The sequence below is a fragment of the Astyanax mexicanus genome, chromosome 3 (assembly GCF_023375975.1).
Source record: "Astyanax mexicanus isolate ESR-SI-001 chromosome 3, AstMex3_surface, whole genome shotgun sequence".
NCBI lineage: Eukaryota > Metazoa > Chordata > Actinopteri > Characiformes > Acestrorhamphidae > Astyanax > Astyanax mexicanus.
Window position 1 is genome coordinate 46016738 of NC_064410.1, and position 22065 is coordinate 46038802.

The 22065-nt window shown below is 39.4% G+C and overlaps 1 protein-coding gene across 1 annotated transcript in view; it reads left to right on the forward strand.

Moving 5' to 3' along the window:
* Positions 1–22065, forward strand: part of csmd2 (CUB and Sushi multiple domains 2) — a 430187-nt gene that overhangs the window by 28049 nt on the left and 380073 nt on the right. The window contains exon 2 of the mRNA XM_022683200.2: positions 7376–7592. Coding sequence (XP_022538921.2) covers positions 7376–7592 — 217 coding nt within the window. The remainder of the gene's footprint in view (positions 1–7375; positions 7593–22065) is intronic.

Genomic DNA, 22065 nt, shown 5'->3' on the forward strand with positions numbered 1-22065 from the left:
AGTGCGCCTTATAATCCGGTGCGCCTTATAGTGCAAAAAATATGGCATGTTAATGTACACAGCTGTTCTCAGTTTTGCTTTTCTTTTGTGTCACCGCATGGCAGACATCGGTAGAATTGGTAGAATGATGAGAATGATGTGATTATGTTACTGTGTTATTATGCTGCTGTGACCAGCTCTGCCCCATCCGGCGGCTGCTCCACCTCTGCTGCTGTGACCTGCTCTGCTCTATCTAGCGGCTGTTCCACCTCTGCTGCTGTGTCCTGCTCTGCTCCATCCTGCGGCTGCTCCACCCCTGCTCCACCACATTGCTTTACTGTAGATGAGGTGCGTACTGAATTGAGGAGGCTGCGTCCTGGGAAGTCTGCTGGTCCTGACGGGGTAGGACCTAAACTTCTTAAGGAGTGCGCATCGGAGCTGGCATTACCTCTCTGCAATTTATACAACCAGAGTCTTCACACTGGACAAGTCCCTGTCCGGTGGAAATTGTCATGCCTTGTGCCGGTGCCTAAAGTAGGTAGACCGGCGGGGGTAAAGGACTATAGACCAGTGGCCCTAACATCAGTCATTATGAAGACTTTTGAGAGGCTCTTACTTAGGGTCCTTAAGCCACAGGTGGAGCAGGTTGTTGACTCGTTACAGTTTGCCTACCAGGAGGAAATGGGGGTTGATGATGCAGTTTTGTATATGCTTCATAAAACTCTCTCATTTCTGGATGAGCCAGGCGGGTACGTTAGGATAATGTTTTTTGATTTTACCAGCGCTTTTAATACAATCAAGCCTGAGAATCTGAGAGAGAAGCTGGAACGGATGGGAGTGGATCAGCTGTTAATCACATGGATTAACAGTTACCTCACAGAACGTCCACAGTACGTCAGGTTGGGCAGCAGCAGTTCAGAGACTATAGTGACCAATGTTGGGGCTCCTCAGGGTACAGTTCTGTCGCCCTTTCTCTTCACCATGTACACTGCTGACTTTACATACAAGTCTGAACTTTGTCACATCCAGAAATATTCAGACGATACAGCAGTAGTGGCATGTGTGAAGGGAGGAAATGAAGTGGAGTACAGGGAGCTTGTAGCTGCTTTTACAGCTTGGAGTAGGAAAAACGGTCTGATCCTCAATATATCTAAGACCAAGGAGATGATTGTGGACTTCCGTCAACAGAAATTTTCTCACAGGCCTGTGGAAATTGGAGGACAAATCATTGAGACCGTTCAATCTTACAAATACCTGGGAATACACCTTAGCCACAAACTGGACTGGTCAGTGCACACTGATGCAGTATACAAAAAAGGACAAAGCAGACTTTATTTCTTAAGGAGGCTTAAATCCTTTAATATCTGCAGTGAGTTTCTGCGCAGTTTCTACCATTCCGTCGTGGCGAGTGCTGTGTTCTTTGGGGTGACTTGTTGGGGAAGCAGCATCACTGTGAGAGACTGTAACAGGCTGGATAAATTGATCAGAAAGTGTGGTTCTGTGATGGGTGGGAAAGTAGACTATGTGGGGGATCTGGTGGAGAAGAGGGTGAGGTGTCTGTTGCAAACCATCCTTAACAACAACAGACACCCTTTACATGAGACTGTGGCTGCTCAAAAAAGCAGCCGCAGTAACAGGCTCCTTTCGCTGCGACATAAAACTGAGAGGTTCAGAAGGTCGTTCATTCCTACTGCCATAAGGCTATACAACACCTCTTGTTGACGTGTGTACTCTGTGGTTGTGTTTTTCTTTTTGGTATATTTTTGTATAGTTGTTGCTGCTGGACAAATGAATTTCCCCTGTGGGGATTAATAAAGTATCTATCTATCTATCTATCTATCTATCTTATGCGTTCAGAAACGGCATTCCCAAAAATATATAACTATAATGGCTTACCTATTCCCTGTTCCCCATGCCCAACTAAAATGTATTTGTGCCTACATCCCTGCTCTGACATAGACCAGTTAAACACTGTCACTAGAGGTAAACACTGTCAAAGTAAACTGTTGTCTTTTCTCTCTCTAGAGGGTTACTGGTGACTCATGTTGTTGTTTCATAACACATAATGTCAGCTCTTCAGTAAGTTACTCGCATTGGACAGCAGGAAAGAGAATTGTAAAGGTTTTACTGGGTGCATCCTGTCGTGAGCAGCAGTGGATGTGATTCATTTATTTATCCCCTTTATAGATTTTGCACTTGTGAACTTTATTAGGTCCATATGGGTCTTGCAGACTCACAGACCCTTCTTATTGGCTGGCTATTGATCTCATTGTTGCAATATACATATCAAATTTTGTGTGGAAGTCTTACTTGCTGGACAGCCAACAATTTTGCTGCTCTGTTCCCAATATTTTTCACACACACCATGTTTTTTCTTATTGAGAAACACATAAAATAGTGATCTTTTGCCATGTCCCATGGAACTGCAGAATGCTGCACTGTGCAAATGGAGCCTTCTGCATTAAATGCAGACCGGATTTTTGTCACTTGTCTGTTTGCTTGTCTGTTCACATGGACAATTCTAGCCAGACACTGCCGATCACAGTAATACCACCCACTGTTTTGGCCACACAATGATTCCAGCAAGATTTCTTTTTTGCTAATTCAGTTTTATGACTGATGTTGGGGTATTTGTTTTTTAAAAAAAGAAAGTTTTATTTTAGCGACTCAAGTTTTGCTCATTAATTCCTTGCAACATCAAAAGGAATGGGATATTTGTGTTTTTTCTCCTTTCTTTTATGTGCAACAGCTACGCTGTAGTCTTCGGTAGTGCAGAGAGATTAGCCGCTATAGAGCTCTGTACAGTCATAAAAGAGTGTGTGTCCAGAGGTCAAATGCTCCTTTGGTGCTGGTCCATGCTCACTTTACTCCAGATAGACTCTCCCTCAGGATCAGGTGAAGACATGATGGATTGTTTTCAGCGAGCACATAATTTCTGGCCTTGGACAATGGTGCCCTTTTAGCATTGGTCTGAGATCAGTTGTAAAGTGTGATGCTTGGTGTGGACCACAGTGTTACAAATAAGCCTTGCTAAGAAAAATGTGAGAGGCCAATTGGCACTGAAAAATGCAGATATTAGAATATATATTTTAGACGATGATAAAATAGATTCAAAACGTACAGTACAGTGCTACAGGTTTGTTGACATTTAATATTTGTCTTAGTTCCTGGTCTAAAATAACTGTTTCTGGTTGTTCAAAAAACACTCTATAAATGTATAAACATATTCTATGTATGTATACTAACTTTTGGATGAAGTAAATGGAATGTTTTTTTTTTTCTTTTTTCACTTCTGTTGGTTCATTTATCATAATTCTTTAATGTGTAGAGCAACTACCACATTTAAACGTGAACTATCTGGACATGGCTCGAGACTCCCAGCTTGCCTTGCAGTGGAGCTACACCACTACAACAATGGGCAGAGTGGATAATTAAAGATAAATGTTACCCCTACATATGTATGAAAATGTCTTTAAGAGTGTAAAGCACTTGTTTACAAACAGATCAACTAGCTTGCTGGTTTACTTGGTTTTAGCTAACTGGATAAGTTTCAGCCTGGAGGTTACAGCTTATGATGGAATTCATCTGTCACTTTTTACAATTTACAGGCAGATTGGTTCTGCTTGAGAGTTGAGAGAGTTTTAACCTGCTATTTAACTTCCTATAGATACGTTTCTCCTGTTATTTGTGAGGGTACTACTCACGGTCAGTTGGAACATTTTGGGGAATTCTTTGTAGATATATTTTGGCTCCACAGGGGCAAGATTGACCTAATTAGAAAGAATACATGGATTTAAGCTCCCTGGGTTTTTTAGGTTTTTGACATTTTCTGTCTTTTATCTGTGTTTTAATTAGACAAAATATGAGAATGGAAAAATGGATTTATTACGGAATGTTTTGTCTTCACTCTTATATCACTGGGGTCTCTGGGACCCCAAACACCAAGAAAGTTAAATTCAGTCTTAATACAGCATAAGGAGCACTGTGTCCTAGTAGCAAATACAATTCCTCTCCTCTAAGTAGAATTGCTGTTAGTCTGCCAAGTTGGAAAAAAGCCAGAATTGTTTGTGTCAAGGGTGCTTCTTTATCATGGATGCCATGACTTTTTAAATATCTTCGAATGTCGTCCTTCAAATCGCAACCAGTTTGTTCCATTATAGTTTGGAAAAGCTCACAGCACTTCCCTGCCAGCGAAGAGAGGATTATTTAAATAGCACTCCACAGGATTTTTTGTCAAAATATTTTGGAAAGAATTTCTCAGATTGAAAAATGCCCCAGGTTTTCCTCTCTGTTATATTTTTCACTTAATCATCGTATTGCATGCTGGGAACAACGTCAGCCCTTTAGAAGTCTGAATTCCGGTCCTGCTGGGACATTAGTTCAGAAAAGTAACTTGATTGTATAATGACATAAGACAGATCTGCATATGTCAATGTATTTAAACAGACACATGCTTAATTGCTCTTAATACACTGGATAATTATTTGTTGTAATATTTGTGGAAATATGCCATTTAGCCAGAACCAAAGAGAGAAAAAGATCAATCTTGTTTAATGTTGCAACTCCTCATCTAAAAAAAAAGTGTAATGCATACAGTTCTTTTCTATTTGTTTCCTGGTTTGTTTAAAATGTGGGTTTTGTCAGCCACAGATGTTCTCATATTATGCTTTCCTAATTCTGTGTAATCAACCTCTATTGAAATTCAGATCCACTTAAGAGCTGAACAAAAGGTGTAATTATATTATAAACAGTTTTAATGTTATGCTACCTGTTCTTAATAAAATTTTGTGGCATGCATTTAAAAACTCATTTGAATGAAAAGGCTACTTTAAGATTCTGCAGCATTTTAAGGATTAAGGTGCTGTCATTGTTCTCTGATTTCAGGGGATTCTCGATGCTCCCATTGTCCACTTGTTTGTCATAGCTGTTCAGCTGTTGTGTATTGTGATATTAAAAATGCAGCATTATTCACCACGATTCATTTTTCCACTGAGAGGACAACCATAGGCACCATACTTGTGCTGGGCACAGATGGAATTTAACCCTTTAACCCATCCATGCAGTCAACACACATACACACTAGTGACTCACTAGACACGCACAGTCCTTTTTTGAGAACACATGCCCAGAGCAGTGGGCAGCCATTGCTGTGGCACCCAGGGAGCAGTGAGGCAGTAAGGGTTAAGGAAAACCAACTGGACCATGCTCAAGGGCCCATCAGTGGCGGATATCGAACCTGTCCTCAACCTTGTTGTTGATGGCCTGATTCGTTAAATGCTGAGCCTCCCTGGGTAATGATCCAAAAGGTCTCATGATATTAATAATGCACTAGGGGTGTGTATTCACAAGAACTTAATAAAATGATAGTTAACACATTAAAGATAAATAAGGCCATATATTTCTATTAAAAACCAACCACTAGGTACCAGTGGAGTGTGTTATACTTTGATTTTTTTTTTTTTTTTATTTGAACAACATGAACAATATTGAAACAATATATGTTGCTTACAATACTGTTAAATTTGCACAAGTATTATGATATAGGGATGTGTAACTGTCTTCCACCTCCCAGAGAACAGTAAAGCATACCCCAATTTATTTTGTGCATGCAGTTATGTTGTGAAGATATAACATTTAAGTAATTTACAGTAATTAATAACGTAATGGCCAGTGCTGGGGTACTGCACTGTCTAAGCAGTGAATTTATGCTTGGGGTGTACATTCACTAAGCACGTATTAGGAAGAACTGCACACATACTCATTCATGCAATTATCTATGCAGCCAATCACATGCCAGCAATACAATGCATAAAGTCGTGCAGATACTGGTCTGCTGCTTCAGGTAATGCTCTTACCCTGCTCTTACTTTTCAGATCTCAACAATCTCTAGAGCAATATAAATAAAAGCATCCCAGAATGGCTAAGCCTACACTGGACACAGGCTCACCAAAAATAAACAGTTGAATATTGAAATAAATAAAAAAGGTTCATTTTAAGATACAGTGTCCAGACTGGTGGAGGTGGTAGAATGTTGTGGGGAAAGATTTTCTGCCACGTTTTCGACCTGTTAATACCAATTAATGTGACTAGAAAGCCACAGCCTGTTTTCAGTATTGTTGCTGACCAGGTGCATCCCTTCATGGCCACAATTTATACATATTGTAATGGATACTTCCACCATGACAGTTTATCATGTCATGCTTTACAAATATGATAATAGTGCGATGTACTTTAGTGGCATTCCCAGTCACTTAATCTGAATCTAATCTGATCTGTAGTCCAAGTTCTCTGCACTTTTTAGAGTTTTCCTGTTTAAAACACACCTGATTCCACTACACAACTCATACCCAACCCATAGTTGAGTTACATTGGGCGTATTAAGGTACAAAAAAAAAAAAAAAAAAACGCATGAAAAATGTGCAGCTCAATGGGAATTGGGAAGCTGAATTAAGAATTACTACAGCAAACCACTTTTGGGGTGTGGTTTAATGGATGATTTACTGCAGGAAAGGTGAACAGTCTGCAGGAATTACTTGGTTTAATGAAGTAAACATGGACTAGACAAAAGAACACTTATAGAATTTATGCCATGAACAACTGGGGCTGTTGAGGCTGAGGTTAAAACAAGGTCCTACCCAGTATATGTAGAAGGATCCTAAAAAGAAGGAAAGTAAAAGTTAAAAATGAGGTAAAATACAGCACATCATGGGATTAAATTACAATTTATTCAAAGTATAAGTACAGATCTGTCCAAAGCAAGTAATTTAGGTGAAGCTTTCCACAACGTTATTAAAATTTCTCATTGGGAGCGATATTTTACGAGTGGCCGTTGACAACTACGCAAAAGAGAATTGCAATTAATGCTGAGGAGGAGAGTCAGAGCTGCAGGCAATAGGAAGCTATTAAAATTACTGGCATTAATAACCAGCATTACCCCTCCCCCTCCCCTCGTGCCACTTGCTTCCTGCTACGCTGTTACTGTGGGAACAGCTTATTGACCACCGAAGCACAGGCAGTTGACAATATGGGCATTTCACACACTTGTGCTCATTTAATTGACTGTCTAATGATTTCACACTGATTCTTTGAATTAAAAATTAGTGTTCTGTGTTGACTTTTAAAGAAAGCAATGATGATGAATGTCATTAAGCATGGCTGGTGGGTGTGTCTGTAGGTGGTCTAACTAGCAGCTTTTAATCATGTAATGTTTGCCCGTCCACTTACAGTGATCTCATTATCTGTGAAAAGAAAATAGCTGGTATAGCTCTGTGTTATGTTGTTGATGTAGGTCTGTGATGTTTAGTTTTAGTACTGTATATGCTGCATTATTACTTCCTGTTTAATTCCCTCTTTCTCTCTCTCTCTCTCTCTCTCTCTCTCTCTCTCTTTGCCTCAGCTCAAAACTGCAGTTACACACTATACAGTCCAAATGGGACGATAGAAAGCCCTGGATACCCTTATGGATACCCAAACTACGCCAACTGCACATGGGTGATTGTGGCGCAGGAACACAACCGGATACAGTTGGTATTCCAAGGCTTTGCCTTAGAAGAGGATTTTGACATACTGTCTGTCTACGATGGGCAGCCAAGCCCTGGGAACCTACGAACCCGGTAAGCAGCCATGTTTCCATTATCAGTACTTGGCAAACTGATGCGATATCAGAACTCGGAGCCACATGAATTTATGTTTTATTAAAATGTTACTACAAACATGTTACATTTTGGTTTAGGTTCACATGCATTATAAAAATGCATGAATAGCATCCAAGACTACCCTTGAACCAGTGTTATATAGACTGGGCTTTTGATAATTTCTAACTCCAAATGACACATTTTATACATTTCTGAGCATCATGTATAGACTGTTGCATCATGCAGGGATTCCACAGGGGGCTTTTTTTCATCAGTATAAATGTAAGGTTCCTGATTTGCTTCAGCCAATTTTCATTTTCCTTTTCATTTCTTTTCTTTTCTTGTATCCCAATCTTGATTATAGCCAATTTCGACCTGCTTCTGGCATTCCACTCTGTATAGCCAGTCAGCAAGCCTTATCCCATGCCAACTTCTGCTTTCTGGCCTAACAAACCCCAAGTACTGCTAACAGTGACTGTAACTTACTTGTTCATCCCACACTGTTAGAATGCTCAAGCTCTGTGCTCTCTTCATTGTCACTGTGACAATGCATGACTTCACGCTGAGCATAATCAAAAAGTGAAAAGCCGTTGCAGATTTTGTCAATGGAAAGTGTTTTACTCATCTTTTGCAATTATTTTTGACTGCCATTCACATAAACAGCTAGAAGAACGCAGGTGTTTTCTTGATGGTGTTGTGTCTTGTTCTCAGTGTATATCTGTGCTGTCCTTTTTAAGAGGCATAGTAGCATTGGATGTTCCTTATAGCGTAATTTATTAATATGTACCTTAATATTATTACTAACTGCATTCCTAAAAAGATGTTTTTTCTCCCGCTCTGAAACATTACCAGGGATGAAGAGTCCTGCTGTTTTGTTTCTTTTGCTTTTTCCTTCACCTCCCAATTATTTTTGTGCCTTGTCATAAACTGCCACTTTTGAAAATAAGCATGTAGTGTTAAATTAGGAGGCTTTACACGCACATACTTTTTGAAAGGCACTGTGTTAGTCTCTGTAAAAGATTGTTCAAAAACTGGCTGATAGTTTATCTAGGTACATGCAAATGCATTTTTTTATTGCTGAGCAATAATGTACGTTTATTTTCACAATAATTGTAGTCACAAATAATCTTTGCAAAAATCCATATCTAAACCTATTTTTGAGCAAGCGAAAGGAAAAAATCTTGAAAGGCAACAAGAATCAAATTATCATCTGGTCAACACTGTGCAAAAAAAAAACAAAAAAAAAAACAATGATAACTGAAGGGAAAGAATGAGATTATAGCTAATATAACAGCTAGTCATAAAGTTTAGAAAGGTAAGTCAATCAGTTAATGTATAAGTCCATGATGTTATACTGTACATTGGTAAACAGTCCAGAAATGTACGAACACAGCATATATAAACCCGATAAAGGAGAAAGAAAACAGAAAGGAAGGAAATACAGCGGAGTTAGGAGAATTGTGGCACCCACTGCTAAGTTTACCCTGTGGGAGGAGCCTGATCCTGCTTAGGCAGGTACCAGCACCGATCCAGGACTGGAACGACACCGGCATCGATCAGACAGCAGGGGGCAGGACATGAGGGGTGGAGAAGAGAAGAGAAAAGAGCAAAGATGTTTTAAGAATATTAGTAGTCTGGTGTAGGTCCTGCAAAGGAAGTAGTGAGTAAGATTATGACAGTAATGATCAGAAACATGTAATCAGAGTAGTACAGAGGAGTGTTCATATGTGAGCAGGCTACACTAGTAAAGTAAAGGGCTTTCTATAATGGAGGCTTAAATGCAGTGCTTTAAATGTAAGGCTGGGTCATATACCTGACATTTATTTGTTCGCTGAGTGGCAGCTGTAGTGTAGTGTCGCAGGAAAGTATTGAGTCGGCAAACTGCTCTCTCTCCTACAGCTTTATAGGAAGAGAGATGCCACAATAGCGTGATTGGATGAATAATAAGAATCATGTAAGATTTCCGTTCTGTAATATTTTCCAAGGCATTGGAAAAATATGTACTGGGTCTCATCAGAAATAGTATTTGTATTCTTGAGAATTAAATCCACCAGATATACAGAACATTTCTGACAGTAGGTGGAGGTCAATATGTCAGTATGTGTGACAATAACTGGATATTTGCACAATGTGTACATGTAGCTCTTGGTTGGACATCCAGACATAAGTGGGAGTTGGTTTGTTTATCTGTTTGTTTGGATGTGTAAATATAGTCCATCATATCCCATCTGTCACTATACACAGTTTCTCAGTGTACCCTCTTTCCTGTCCATCAATGAAAGACCAACAACACAACCACCACTTATCAGATATTATTTGGGTGGTGGTTTGTTCTCAGCACAGCTGAGAAGTGGCATTTCAGTGTGAGTGTTTCAGTCACAGCATAGTTGTTGTATTTTTACACACCATCTACAGTTACTGACCACATTATTAGACCAACCTGCACGTTTTCAGCACACCTTTAAATGTAGTTCATAGTTTTCCCAATGTACGTGAGTCATCCTCTAGAATGTCATCAGCAATACAGCTGTGCGTGATGAACTTCTATTAGCAGAACACACTGTACCATGCCACTCTCGTGCAGTGCTAAGAACGGTCCTGACTCAATTAGTGTCTGCTCAGTGGAAGTCTCTTTCCATAGATGGATGGATGAGGTAGGGCAGGATGAAGAACTCACGCACATGGTGTGCAGTTATTAATTTTGAAACTACAAAGTGTAGAGTGTGGTGCATGGACTTGGTAAAATGGCTGATGAATTTAAAGCAGCGCTTTGCGAGATTAGTTATGTCTTGCTCCTGTTTCTCACCTGCTGATCAGAATTATAATTCGCACTATGAGACACTTCTAAAGGAAGAGATCTGCATATGCATTTCTGACCAAGCTGAGACATGCTGAACCAATACTGAAAGCGAAAGACGCATGTGGTCTTACCCAGTGTAGAAATATTTTAGGATATTATACACATATGACTGTACAGTGTTATGTTGAGGCAGTGTTGTGCAGTTTTTTAAATGATTGTCCTTCCGGTTTCACCAAAGTTACATAGTGCATTTAGCAGCATGTCAAGTGCAGATGGATCAGACAGTGACTTTGGGGCTAATATCAGTGAAGTGCAGGGCTGGAGGCCACATTTACTGTTCCAGGTAGACTTAGTAATATATTATTGTGCAGATGTTCTGTAATGTTCTATAGATTTGTCCCTAGATATGAAACGTATATTAATTTTTGAACTTACAGTTGCAAGAAAAAGTATGTGAACCCTTTTGGATTGTTTTTTTTTTTCCATAATGCCGAGCCTGGGGTAGTGTGAATTAAAGAGGTAGCGATAAAGGAAGAAATAAACAAGATTATTTTCTCCCTAGTACAAGTCAGTGGTGTATCACAATGATTCTAAAGCTGTTATTTTTAAGGTTAAAATGGTGCATAATGCTGCTTTAAGCACAATATAAATACGCATACCGAGGCAGATTGTGTGTAGTTATTATAGCTGAGGGCACAGAAGGGAATTCTCATTTATTCTCAGCAGTTCATTTCTGAAGCAATAAAAAAGTCTTGTGAAGCAATGTAACAGTTATGAGAACTGAAAGAAGGCTTTTGCTAAGGTGTTTGCATTTTCACTTGCATGTTTGCTTATACATTTGTGTATTTTTGATATTTGCATGTACAAATAAAACCAATATACTGTATAGAGATTGCATGTCATTGCAGTAGAAGCTTATCAGACTATGGTCATAATTCCCAATGCCAAGTGATGATTAGAGAGGTGCAAAGCCCACCATTTTTTTGGTGTGGAACAATGGAACTGTGTTGTATGGACTGATTGAGCTTCATCCAATACCACTGTTTTGGGTTTAAACCACCTCCCTAATGCTTTTGGGGATAAATGCATTCATAATACAATGGAAAGTTTTCCATTAAAGAGAGCGTAGGGGGAAATTCCATTGATTTCTTTGGAAGAAATATTGCTTTTAAAGTTTCCACAAACTTTAGACAACATGAATTGTGTAAGAAAGAGGCCATTATAATGTTTTATTGCTTTTGCTGGGTTTCACTTTAGCTCCGTTTTTTTAAAAGGCCACAGTCTGAAATGTTTCAGCTCTGTAACAGACCAGAGGGCATCTGGTGAGTGAGTGTGCCGAATGCGCTCTGCTCTCTACTCCCTGTCATATCAGCGGACACCGATCCTCCATGTTGTGGGGTGAACGAGTAACGCTGGCCTTCTGCGGGGGCTCTAAGTGCCCCTGCTGACTCGTTCCTTTTGGCGCCACTTGCGCAGTCGTGACCCTGAAATATATATGTTCATCTGCTTTGTGTTTCAGGGCCCAGTCAGTCTGCTCCGTGGAAATGGAGCACCCTTTGACTTGCGCATGCCTCTACATTGGTGGTGCTTTCATGGAGGGTGACGTGGCAGCGAATGAGCTTTGTACGGACAGATTTTTAGCTGGAGGGAGTAGACCAAATGAGAAGCTGCTGAAGCGTGCCGTTACATACAGCTCTGCCTCTGTGCTGGCCTGATGAGAGGCAGTAATAGAGCAGTGTGGGGTTTCTCTTGCTGAAATTTACTGCTGCTTACCTCCATTAACTGTAGAAGGTATTAGCGCTAGAAAGAATCAGAGAATCATTGTTATTTTGTCTTATGGCAGTCACACATAAACCTGGTCACTTAATGTATCTTGGATATCAGGATTATACCTGGATAAGGCCAAGCCACATACAAATACAAGTGTAAACACACCAAGGACACATTTTAAACAGAAGTGTTAATGGCTAAAATCTTATCAGTATATGAAGAGACCTGATGTAAATGGGGTAAACTGTATCCTATATTGCTTTCAGGATGCTCCTAGAGTTCAGTGGTAGATTGTTGTTGTAGATTGTAGTTGGTCCATGGTCTGCACAGATTTACACCCATGATTTGGCATACATGTAAATTGTAGATTAACTGCCAGTGCTTAACCAAAATAAACTGAATGGGCAAAAAAATGTTGCCACCAAAAAAAAGAAGGTCACACTCTAATATTTAGTTGGACCGCCTTTAGCTTTAACTGTGGCACGCATTCACCACTGTGGCTTTGTTTAAGCTTTAATAAGCTTCTGCAATGTCACAAGATTTATTTCAATCCCATGTTGCATTCATTTTTCACCAAGATCTGCAGCATTGATGATTATAGAGTCTGAACGCTCCATAAAGCCTCCTCCAGCACATCCCAAAGATTCTCTATAAGGTTAAGGTCTGGACTCTGTGGTGAACAATCCATGTGTGAAAATGGTGATCTCATGCTCCCTGAATCACTCTTTCACAATTCCAGCCCCATTAATCCTGGCACTGTCATCTTAGAATAGAAAATCAATTGATGGAATAACCTGGTCTATATTCAATATACTCAGGTAGTCAGGGGACCTTATTCTTTGAGGACATACTGTTGCTAAACCCAGACCTGACCAACTGCAGCCACCCCACATCATTTACTTAGTTCAATATTACTGCCACTGTTGTTATATTAATACTACCCTAAACATTGATGCACAGTTGCAGTAAAAATATACAGGCAAAGCTGTTGTGACCGAATAAAACATTGTAAAGAAACCTGTTAGGATTTGTAGACATTATGTCATAAGAAAGCCATATGAGATGCAAGAATCCTTATTTAGCGGGATACAAGAATGGAGGCTGAAACTGAAAAGTAAAAAAAATTCTGTTTCAAGGAAAAAAAAAAAAACATCAGTGGAGGTGGTCCATATGTCTATTGAACTGATAAAGGCAGATTGGTGGTGATTTTTTTTTTATTCTTTGATCTAGCAATTAAAATACATCCACAAACAAATGCAGGTGAACTTGATGGTTTAGTTTGTTATCTGCAACCAAATGGATAGTCTGTGCCCAATGTTTGTACAACTGAATTTGTTGGCAAATGAGAAAGTACAGTGCTAATATACAGGATAATTACAGTTGCTGTTGTCTGGATGTTACGTTTCTGGGGAGGTGCATGTTAGGCTAAGGCTTAGGGCACATTGCAATGCTTCACAGCTATACATTAAGACTACAGAAGCATTTTTGTAAACTAGAGAACTGTGCAGCATTCCACAGTTCTTGCAAGCATAATCCTGTTCACTTTTCCAAAGTTGCATAGTGAAGATTTTACCCGCATTTTCACCACCAGACTGAAGTTGTACATGATAAAGATGATGAAAATGCTGTAAATCATTATCATTGTAGAAGTTAACATCTGTCTGACTAATTCTTATTCTCAGAGTACTGGAAAGTACATAACTCAACCTTGAGTATCAGGACACAGCAGAATTAGTAAAGATTACTAACAACACAAAAGACGATCATAAGCAAATCTTGCTGTTGCATCATTTGTAGATTAGTTCTGCCCAGCATGGCATTGAATTAAACCAATCATAAAAATGTAAAAGCCAATTAACATTTATTTTTTGGTCATGAACACAAAAAATAAATGGTACACCCAGCAGGTCAATGATAGGGTTCTCTTTAATCATGTTTTCTTAATGTCTAGGACTTCTGCACAGTGCTGTGATCATCATTGCAATGTAAGCCTTTGCAATGCTGTGATCACAGAGGGCTGGGATATGTAAAAGCTCTTTATCTGTGTTTTTTTACTGTGGGCTTTGACAGATAGGGTAATAAAGGATGTATATTAAGATATATGTGTCTGATAAATATACATTTTACATAGCCAGCAGGCTAGCTAAAGCTCTTTGGCCCATATGCAGAACCTCGTTTTTATAGTGAATACTAACGTGCATTTGCCAAAGTGATGGCTTATATAATGTGCTCGGATCATATTATATCACTCTAAATGAGCAAGCCCATAGCTCATTGCCTTCAGCATGGATATAGTCTGATATGTCACCAGTGATTGGGTTCATCAGGTCATCTTATGCTTGTATCAAACATGGCAAGCACTTTTCAAAAGTGTAAGAGCCTTTGAGTGCTTTGTATGATGGAAATCTTTTCCAGTAAACCTACCTCTACCCCTCTCACTCTACCCCATCTCTCTCTCTCTCTCTCTCTCTCTCTCTCTCTCTCATGTGTGTAAGTTAGAGGGAATGAGGGTAGGGTTCTGTGGGAGCCAGGTGAGGAGTAGTGGCCACTCTGTTTAATTGCTCTTATTTATTTGTTTAACCCCAGGGTTGAGTCCCTTGGTGATATATAGCCATTCCTCAGCCAGCTTTTACAGAGGCATGGCTTGGACCCGGACCATCCAATCCCATTAAATCACACTCTGTCATCCCTCTTGCTGCTTTACTTTCTTCCTTCTCCTCCTCTTTAGAGCGTAGACCAAAGTTCTAGCTCTGATATCACCTAGTGTTGGTTGATGTAATACACATTTCACAAGAGCAATCCAGTGAGGCAATGCAGTGTTTTCCCATAAGAGTCCCAGTGTGCACAGCTTGCTCAATACTGTGCTTAAGGTCTCATAGTCTTTAAAACTGTAGACCTTAGTCTACAGTATGTATATTGCTGTATAAAACAATGCCTGACCCCTGATGTCAACTGCCCTGCCCCCACATGTGCACGCTGTATCGCGTCAGAGATCTAGACCAACTGAGAGCTGAGTCAGTGCTTTAGAGTCCGCTGATCACTCAAAACTCGAAAAAACAACAGGAAAATAACAATAATCAGCCTTTTAATCAGGTATTTAAATGGCCTTTTAAAAGGTAAATAAGAGCATTTTTAGGGATTAAAGAGTCAGAGAAAGCACTACTCACTCAGAATGCTGTGTATCTACTTTTTGTGTCAATAATTAAAACATTGCAACATGATGTGTTTGATTAATTGCCTTAGGTGACATCACACGTCCTGCGATGTAACTGTTGTGCCCCATGCAAAGGCGATGCCTAAACTATTTATCTACAGCCCTAGTAGGCAATATTACATGCAGAAGATTGTATGTAAAGTTAAATTTAACTCTAGAATAAAGATAAATAATCAATAATTTATACATAATATTTATTATATTGTATTATTAAATCATTAGTATGACTCATTTTCAGTTACCTCAAGAGTAAGGTTGTTAGTTGTCAACCAATACCTAATATCCATTGATTTTTTCATTTAAGCCCCAAAGAACCTCTTGAGACCCAGACTTTTGCTTGGATTATCTTAATATTTAAAATAATTCTTAGTCCAAAAACAAAATAAGTAAATGAACAAGTTTCAAACATAAAATTTGATGAGAATTTTAACCTGACCAATATTACTGTTTTGATTGGACTGGCTGTAGAAACTTTTGACTGCCATTCCCAACATCATGTTTTAAATCTGTTGAGTCTCCATATTAGGCCAATGGGTCAACGTTAAAAAAAAAGAAAAAAAAAAGATGCATCATGGTGGAAAGAAGCAGAAATATAATGTCCACATATGAGTACACAGGGTCTCAAGAGGATATCCAAGTTTTCTGTCTCAGTAGGCTGCTATTGGTCTTAAGAGCAAGCAGTTAATATGTACAACAAAACAATTAATTGTTCAGAAATCAGTATTTGACCTATGCAAACTTTTTTGCTAAAGAGTTTTTTGTGTATCTGTCAGTATTTTGTCTGTACCGTGCAGACTTTGCATAGTTTTAATGTTTTCTCTAAATGAAAGAAAACACTAAACAGAGTGGCACAGGGTTCCTTTCAGGACAGACACTGGGTTTGAGGGCTGTTTAAATTATTAGCTAGCTTTCAGGCTGTTACAGTGAAATCCTAAAAAGTAATGCAGTTGAACAAAGCTTCACTTTACTTAGAAAATCCTTTGTTGTTTGGGCTAATACAAACATATTAAAATGCTCTCTAGCTATGATCACCTCAGACACCTCTATATTATACTAGCATCTGTCTTTTAGATGCATACCCCTGAGACTGTAAAAGTTTTGGCATTGACTTTGTAGCCTTTTTTCTTATTATTTTACTAATTGCCAGATACAGAGTGAAGTGAATACTAAGTTGTTTTTTACATTTTCATTTGGATTTTAAAGGCACTTTAACAAAGACTGTCCAGATGTATAATATGATGAGTTCATATTGAAAACCACTTGAAAAAAAGGGAAAACAATAAACATTACCTTTTCCCTTGTTTTCCCATAAAACCTACTCAAAACTTCAACCTAAATAAGCATGGCTTTAAAGGGATAGTTCGGTATTTTTGACATGAGTCTGTATGGCATCATCATAACCAGTGTCGTGCATCCACACTGACTTACCCCCCACAGCGTCCTGTGAGCCGAGTTCTTGTCCAGTTTAGGTCAAAGCGAAAGTAGTCCGGCATGTTTGCTGGGGTCAGGAAAATAACTCCTTTTTCTTCCCAAAGCAGTACGTGTTCAAAAGAGTGATTTATTTACATTACAAAAAACTAACCCTGCAAAAGTCACGCCTCGTAAATCACTTGGGTCCTACTTTCTCTCATTTCGTATCAGTGCGCGTCATTCTGACAGCGAGCTGCGCACGCGTCAACTTGTTTGTGATGCAAGCAGCTGCCCCGCTGACATCCTCATCAATGGATAGGTCTTGCATCTCGGGCATAACTAAGTCCCACTCGTGGCAACAGTAGCATTCCACCTCGGTCTGCATTATTTCGCACTTGAAACAAGTGCACCAGGATTTGTCGGCCACCCTGGGTATCGCAGCTCCAGCAGTGGCTCCAGTTTCATCTTCCACCACTTCTCTGTCCACCCTCTCTCTTTCTGCCCGATCTAATTCCATTTGGCGAAGTTCAACATCTGTATACTCGGGTTCATAAAGATATCCCCGTGGCTCTGAGCGGTGATCAATGTTTTCCTCGTCACTCTCGTAGTCAGACATGTTCTCGAGGCGAGAAGTAAACAAAGCGACCCAAACACGTAGGCTAGCTGTCAGGTTGCAGCGCTGCGCGCATTGATATGGAACGAGAGAAAGTAGGACCCAAGTGATTTACGAGGCGTGACTTTTGCAGGGTTAGTTTTTTGTGATGTAAATAAATCACTCTTTTGAACACGTACTGCTTTGGGAAGAAAAAGGAGTTATTTTCCTGACCCCAGCAAACATGCCGGACTACTTTCGCTTTGACCTAAACTGGACAAGAACTCGGCTCACAGGACGCTGTGGGGGGTAAGTCAGTGTGGATGCACGACACTGGTTATGATGATGCCATACAGACTCATGTCAAAAATACCGAACTATCCCTTTAATGGAAAAATGCATGAAAATCTTAAAAATTATGATATTTTAATGATGAAAGTGGCCTTCCTGTATCTTGCTATTTTTCAAATTAGTGAAGTGAAACTCTAAAATATCAAAAGAGTAGGATCTCATAGGGATAAGCAACAAACTGTACCACATATGGCATAGTCTAAAGTGAAATTTAAAAGATTATTGATGCAGAATCTATATTTTCATTTAGTTTTAATTCAATATATCATATATATGTTGCCATCAAAAAATCTATGTATCTATGATGGCTGTTTAGGGCTGATGGTATACCACAGACTGAGTGCAGGGTAAAATTGGCTGCATTGAAGGTGAGGCTGTGGCTCATTAGTTAATACCTCTTCTGGAGTTATTGATTGCTGAGTGAATACCCTGGACTGTGTTAGGTTTCCAGTAGAAGGGAATGAGGTGATGATGAGCTGGGAGGTGTGGTTGGTGAATACCAGTCCACAATATATTCTTTGTATATGTGTTTAGGCTTTATTTGATTTTCTCTATTGAAGAAGCTTGATCAGTAAATCAATAGTCATGTGGTATGTTTCGATTCTACAGGGTGATTTTCCTTTTAGCTAGTAAAAGAAAGCTCTAGCTTTTGGTACTCAGTACATATAAACACTGTGCACTGTTTGTTGCTGTCTCCAGTGAAATGGCAGAGTGTAAACAGAGAGAACACCACATGCTGAAATTGGACAGCTAAGCAAACCTCTTGGGTTTTTTACTTATAAATCATCTCTTTCTCCATACCTTTCTCTACCCCTGTCTACCGCTTGTCCTATAGGGTGATTTATTCCTTCCCAGGTTCAGCAGCTTGATGGAGATCTCTCCACTTATCTGCGGCAGTAAAATCGGCAGTGCCGTATAAATAGAAGAGACAATTTTCCTTCCCCGTCTTATGCTTGATGTTGTTTGTGAGAGAGTGGAAGCTGGACCAATCACTGTCATTTTTACTGATTATTGACTCATAGAGAACTCATCAACAGTTCACTCTAGGGAAAATCTTGACAGCTGATTCTGGATATAATCAAGCCCTGCCCACCGGTTTCAGGTCAGGACCAGCACAGCCAGTAATATTAATGGTTCTCTTTCATTTTAAGCCGATAGTTGATATTACAGTTAATGCTAACTGCAGTCGTCCAATGCGATTGTGTGTATAATAAATGCAAAAAACCCTCCCATTTCAACCGCTAACATAACCTCTTCACCAGTCATCAGAGGTGAGGAATATGAGTAGTGGAGCTGAAGTGTGTATTTGACGCAGTGATCAGAGATAATAGTAGGCTTGGCAATGGCCATATTGTTGGCCTAGATGGCATTTGAATGTGGCTTATAATGAGGCATGGCATATTGCTTTGTCCCTTTAGCCGTCATGCGATTTGTTATTTTTCTTTTTTCTTATTCATCTATTTCCTTTTTCCCTCCTCAGAGAGAGAGAGTCGAAGTGTGAAATGCTTTTAATGAATTACGTGCACACCTCCAGAAGTGCAGTGAAGCGTCTCTTTAAGCAAAAAAGTGATAATAGGCCTAATTGATTTGGTTTCTGGGTAATGAGACACCTGTAGGAGATGTCAGGGGATGATTGAGGTTTGGGCTGGTAGGCTGACAGCGGTAAGCCTCAATCTCTGGGAGGAGAGAAGGTTCTGTTAAATGTTTTTTTTTTTTTTTAGTACTGAGCTCAGCGTGTATTTGATGCTTGGGTGAAATATGTGATGCTTTGTGATATTCTTCACCTTGCCACTGAGGCAGCAGAGAAGGACACCGGGTCTGATGTGCTGAGCTTTTTGCCTTTTTGTGTCAGTTGTGGACAAAAAGGATGGATGTGTTGTGTACAAAACTGTTGCACAAGCCTAGACCTGCAGATTATGGGCCATGTACAAGGAAAAATGCGAAAAGGTGAGGGGATGGATGGTGCAATATATTGAAAATAGGAGATATAATAATACTGGCCACTTTAGCATGGATTCTTTCCCACTATCATATTCTAGGCAAGGATTTTGGAAGTTGTGTGCTAGAAATGTGCTAAAAGTATATGTAATAATAAATGAAGCATGCTATTATATATTCACAATCACAAGTCAAATTAGTTTGAGCAAATATTAGCTTGATAAAAAACCTTTCATCACCCTGCTGAAAACCCAATCTGACCAGTTCATGCTGCTCAGGCTGGTTAATCTGGTTCACCATTTTATCTCATGAACAGCATAGTGTATGTTTTTATTTGAGCTTTGATTTCATTTGAACCTGACTAGGATGGGCAACTAGTATAACCTAACTTGACCAAACTGGTTAACCAAGCATGATCAGACTCTTCTTGTCTGGATAAAGAGCTTTTTAAACAGCTAATTTAACAGTATACTGTATGTTTTCACTTGGAATATCAGATTTTAACCAACTAAGATTACTTTTACTTAATATTACGTTACTTAAGATTAATTTCCCCAAAAATCGGCAGTGGGTCTTATAATCCGAAGCACTTTATGTATGAATTTTACCAGTTAGGTTGTAAGGAGCAGTAAAGTCACTCTGCTAAAGTACAGTATTATACATGAGTTTCAGTTTATGTCTCCAGCAGTATTAGCATTAGCTGATAACCAAGCTAAGCGCTAGCTTTTTGCTGTTCAGAGGTGAGTATATCAGAGTGTAGTCTGCGTGTTTACTGTGGTAAAACAAGCTACATGGTACGAAACCTCATGGGGAGGATTTTTAAATATTTAAAAGATTTATCAGCCTCACACATCTGTTTATTATAGCAAAAAAGGGGGTAGCTATGTTTTTAGCTCTGTAACCAGAGGACTCTTTAGTCCTCTTGGCATGGCATTGTATCTTCACTCACTGTGCTTAAGGTATTTATTTGCAGATATGTCCCTTCCATCTACAAACCTTTAATATTAAACAAAGTTAAATGCAGTGTTCCTCTCATATGTTAATGCATATGTTATTATGGTTTTAAAAGTAGCTGTTATGGCTCACTCATTTATTTAGGAAAATGAAACCAGTTAACATGAAATGAACATAATATTAGGGTTATATATTGTACCTCATGAGCAAGCTCAGTTGGAAAGCAAGCTATGTTGTGTGATTAGCTAAAATTGTAATAAATCTGCATTCATTTAAAACACATTGCGAGTGCACACTGTGTCTGCACCAAGGCACATTTCGTGTTATGCATGCATGCATGTGTACTTGATATTTAGTTTCTCGTGTCGCACTAACATACTGCACCACTGACCTAGAATCAGCACTTCAGTTTTGGAAAATGGAGAGTGGGGGAGGGTTTGAATACAAATGAGTTGTTATCTTCTAGAAAGCATGACATGGAATTGAGGCTCAGAATGAAATGCTGATGAAAAGTATTCTGTTTGTTAATGTGAAATCTTGTATGGTATATAGAGCACATATGTATGGTTTTGAACACCGAAGCGATTGCATATTAGTATCTGTATAGAATGAATAGAAGAGTTAGAGGAGTCAAGAGATGTATTCTGTGGGGTAGAGGTACATGGAAATACAGCTGTGCTTGTTAATTGTTAATGAGTTGCACTTGTAGAGGTTTAGTTCAAACTAACTAACAGCTTAAAGTGGGTCATAAAGGTCCTGGATGAACTCCATAAACCCAGCTCTGGTATGTGGCATAATTAGAAAAGTTTTGCTCCAAGACAAGGACTACAAGTAGGGGTTAAAATAACTTAATTACACGCTTGACAAAGTGAGCCATGAAAGTTGAATGAGAATATCTGGAAGATACCAAAGTGCTGAGCGATGGGAGCCGACTGAGGTAGCCGGCTATTGTGATACTACGTCTTCCGCATTCGCTAAGTCAAAAAAAGTAAAAGTGCTACAACACCATTTAGTCAGGTATCGATGCTCAGTACAACTTTTTCATACCCTCATTTACTTTAAGTGTCCATTTATCCTGCTTAATGTTGTGTATTGTTTTGTTTATGTAGCACAAAGCGGTTGCACTGTGTCGATAAGCCAATATGGAGGCAGCAAGGAGACAGAGATGAGTATAGGAGGTGAGCTAATGCGGGCTTCCGCCGTGAACTCATTAAGAGCTAGGAGGAAGCATCTTCAATTAACTCCTTTAATTAAAGCACTTGTCATATTGCGGTGGTGAGTCAGGATGGTGGTGGATGGGTCAGTCGCTCTTTAATGAAGATGTAAGCGAGAGCCCCAAAGCCAGCCGCTAAGCAGACCAGATATTCGACCCCCTTCATCAACACCACCCAGCCGTTCTCGCTGGGGAGGCTGTATGGCTCTT